The sequence below is a fragment of the Paramormyrops kingsleyae genome, chromosome 3 (genome assembly GCF_048594095.1).
Source record: "Paramormyrops kingsleyae isolate MSU_618 chromosome 3, PKINGS_0.4, whole genome shotgun sequence".
Classification (NCBI taxonomy): domain Eukaryota; kingdom Metazoa; phylum Chordata; class Actinopteri; order Osteoglossiformes; family Mormyridae; genus Paramormyrops; species Paramormyrops kingsleyae.
In genome coordinates, this window is record NC_132799.1 from 28,613,872 (window position 1) to 28,616,656 (window position 2,785).

The 2,785-nt window shown below is 38.6% G+C and overlaps 1 protein-coding gene across 1 annotated transcript; it reads right to left on the minus strand.

Moving 5' to 3' along the window:
• Positions 1 to 233: 233 nt before the first annotated feature.
• LOC140588377 (interleukin-22-like) lies at positions 234 to 2,585 on the minus strand. The gene is made up of 6 exons (XM_072710379.1): positions 2,116 to 2,585; positions 1,796 to 1,987; positions 1,336 to 1,401; positions 1,091 to 1,234; positions 603 to 662; positions 234 to 479 (listed from the first exon to the last, which is right to left on the minus strand). The coding sequence occupies exons 2-6, from the start codon at positions 1,949 to 1,951 to the stop codon at positions 405 to 407; spliced, it is 501 nt and encodes a 166-aa protein (XP_072566480.1). The 5' UTR covers positions 1,952 to 1,987; positions 2,116 to 2,585; the 3' UTR covers positions 234 to 404.
• Positions 2,586 to 2,785: the final 200 nt, after the last annotated feature.

Genomic DNA, 2,785 nt, shown 5'->3' on the forward strand with positions numbered 1-2,785 from the left:
AGCAGAAAAAAACCAACACACCAGGACAAACACTTTTCAATACTTTAATTAACAAAACTAAATTTTAACAAATGAAATATCACATGTAAATATTTCAGAAGTTTTGCATTTTTAGTAATGTACATTTGATACATTCTCGTACTGTATTATCTATAAAAATGTTTTTCCTGACTTACATTAGTAAAAATTAAATTAGAAATAAATTAATAAATAAAGAAATAAATAGGCAAATAAATAAGACTCAAACATTCAGAGTTAAAAATGTTACATCTAATATAAAAATATACTTTTTAAATCTCAGATTGGCTGCAACTCTGCAAATCTTTAATATGCATATATTTAAGAACACATATATACTGAGATTGACAGTGTTTACCAGAACATTAGGCTCTTTAAACGCTGTATTAGCAGAATATATTTAAAGAGTCAAAAAGAATATCGATTTCACCAATTGCTTTGTTCACCGCCGTTTTCCCCAACTGAAATGAAAACATTAATTGGAATTGGGTTACAATTAAAATTAGAATAAATTGTCAGAAAGAAATCATGAATGTTTCCATCAAACATTACTGTAAAGGTCTTTCCAAAAGAGGCTAAATTACCTTGTGGAAGCCCTCTTTAAACTTCCTGCTGTACTCGTGGTTGTCAACATGCATAATTGACTGAAAGAAAAGTAAAGTCATATTGGCAAGGCAGACATGAATTAATGTGATAACATCTAGCAAGACGGGTTTTAGTGGGTGATATCTTGATCTGTGGCTCTGTAATCATTAGTTGAAACTACTGCTTCGAGCTTATGGTATGACTACGCAGGTGGCAAATTAGATACATCTCAGTGGCTTTTGGTTTGGTTTCTTGTTTTTTTGTTTGTCTGTTTATATGTCTGTCTGTCTGTCCATTTTTTTTGTTTGTCTGTCTACGTTTTTTTTTGTTTGTCTGTCTGTCTGCTTGTCTGTGTGTTTGTATGTTTGTCTGTTGTCTGTTTGCCTGTTTGTCTGTTTGTATGTCTGTCTATCTGCCTGTTTGTTTCTTTCTTTCTTCTAGTGGAACTCACAAACATCTCTCTTATGATTCTCTCTTATAGACTTACGCAGCCTTGCTCTGATAAGTCCCTGCTGACTCTGCCCAGGTCCGTTCTCACTTTCTCCAAACTGGGGTAATTATTCTCTGTGGTCAGTATGTTCCAAAGGTAGAAATCAAGGATATTGGCGTGCAAGCAGCAAACATACAGGTTCTATGGGAAATGCATAAAAAAAAGCATGAGTACTGACAGAAAAGCTTCACCAATTTAGAAGTGGAGTAGTCAAAGGCGTTGATTAATGGTGAGGTGCATACCATATTTTTAGTGTGCTGAAACTTTGGAATCAACCTGATATTAGCTTCTTCATCAAACTCTTGTGCCTGTTTAGAACAGAGTTATTAACAAAAACTTTCAGCTGAAAGAACTTTCCATCCATCAATCATGGAAATGCTTGCCAGTGGGGTCCAACCCTCTTTTACTGCTTTTACACTGTCAGAAAAAGGGTACAACCCAGGTACAGTTTTGTTCCCCAAGGTAGAAACAACATTAATATACCTTAAATTAGACTAAAAGGTACGTTTACCTACAGCTATGGTACAGATGGCAATCCCTTGGGGGTACAACCCCAGTGACAAGTTATTGTACCCTCAAAAGTACAAACTGGTACTTTTTTGACAGTGTGTATAATATAGGCTACAACAATGGCTTGAGCCTTTATTCACGGTGCAAACAAACGATACCGCCGTTTAGCGAGCCGTACGCCCGGAGACTGACCGCCTGGGCGAGCTTCTGGACGTGCTGCATGGTGTGCTGGTTGCCCAGCGGTGGGCTGCGAGCGGAGGACCGGTCCCGATGCCTCGGGACGCCGGCAGCCGTATCCTTTCTTAAGCCGCATAACACTATAAGGGCTATCAGGAAGATGCACTTCATGGTTCAGCTGTCGTGTATTACAAGGTAACGGCGTATCTGCGAGAAAAAAATACACAAATAAATATTATTGCATTTCGTGAAGTTTATTAAGTTAGGCCTTTATGATGCATTGTTTTCCGTTTAAATTCTTAGACACAGATGCACAATACAGTGTTGTTTCTTACCTTGTAGCTTTGTCCGTCATTTGCAAAAATTTAACCTACAATCGCACATATTTATATTCTCAAAATCTGGCCTCCGCATAATGACCGCACGTCACTACACAAATGCGTGAGATTAGTTTACTTCCTCCTGATCAACCCACTAACCCACGTCTATGACCCTTTGCAAGTACATCGCAGTTATCAGATGTACAGTATCAGATCAGAGTTAACTGGGCTGTTTAATTAGGCGCGATGACAATATATCACATTTACGGTTAGGGGGTGAAATCGGCCGCTTTAATTATTCATCCTGCAAAACGCCGTATTTTACTACGTCAGTGGCAGCCGGATGATCTTGGATGTTGGAAGACCCCGGACAATGTAATAACTTAATGTTATTTCCCATGACGGAATTCAAGGACTTAAAAGGAAACGGTTTCTTATTAAATTTTCTATGCATGTTTACAATTTACTGTTTTAAGAGCTATATATAGCACATTTTGCAGTGTTGGATCCGGAGTTGCCGAGTAGCCAGTGACATCCTTGGGAGTACACAGGCTACCGGGCATGTCCCAGGAAATCCCCCCCATGGATGAAAGCGGGAGGCTAATGTCAACACCCGATTATATTCGCGAGCTGTCCGGCAATAAAAGGCAGCTTTATCGAGAGTTATTTTATACTGAACTGGTAG

Coding starts and splice junctions, on each gene's coding strand:
- LOC140588377 (XM_072710379.1), bottom strand. CDS start 1,951: ATGAAGTGCATCTTCCTGATAGCCCTTATAGTGTTATGCGGCTTAAGA. Junction 663..1,090: donor ACTTATCAGAGCAAGGCTGC/GTAAGTCTATAA, acceptor CTTTTCTTTCAG/TCAATTATGCATGTTGACAA. Junction 480..602: donor TTAAAGAGGGCTTCCACAAG/GTAATTTAGCCT, acceptor TTTTCATTTCAG/TTGGGGAAAACGGCGGTGAA.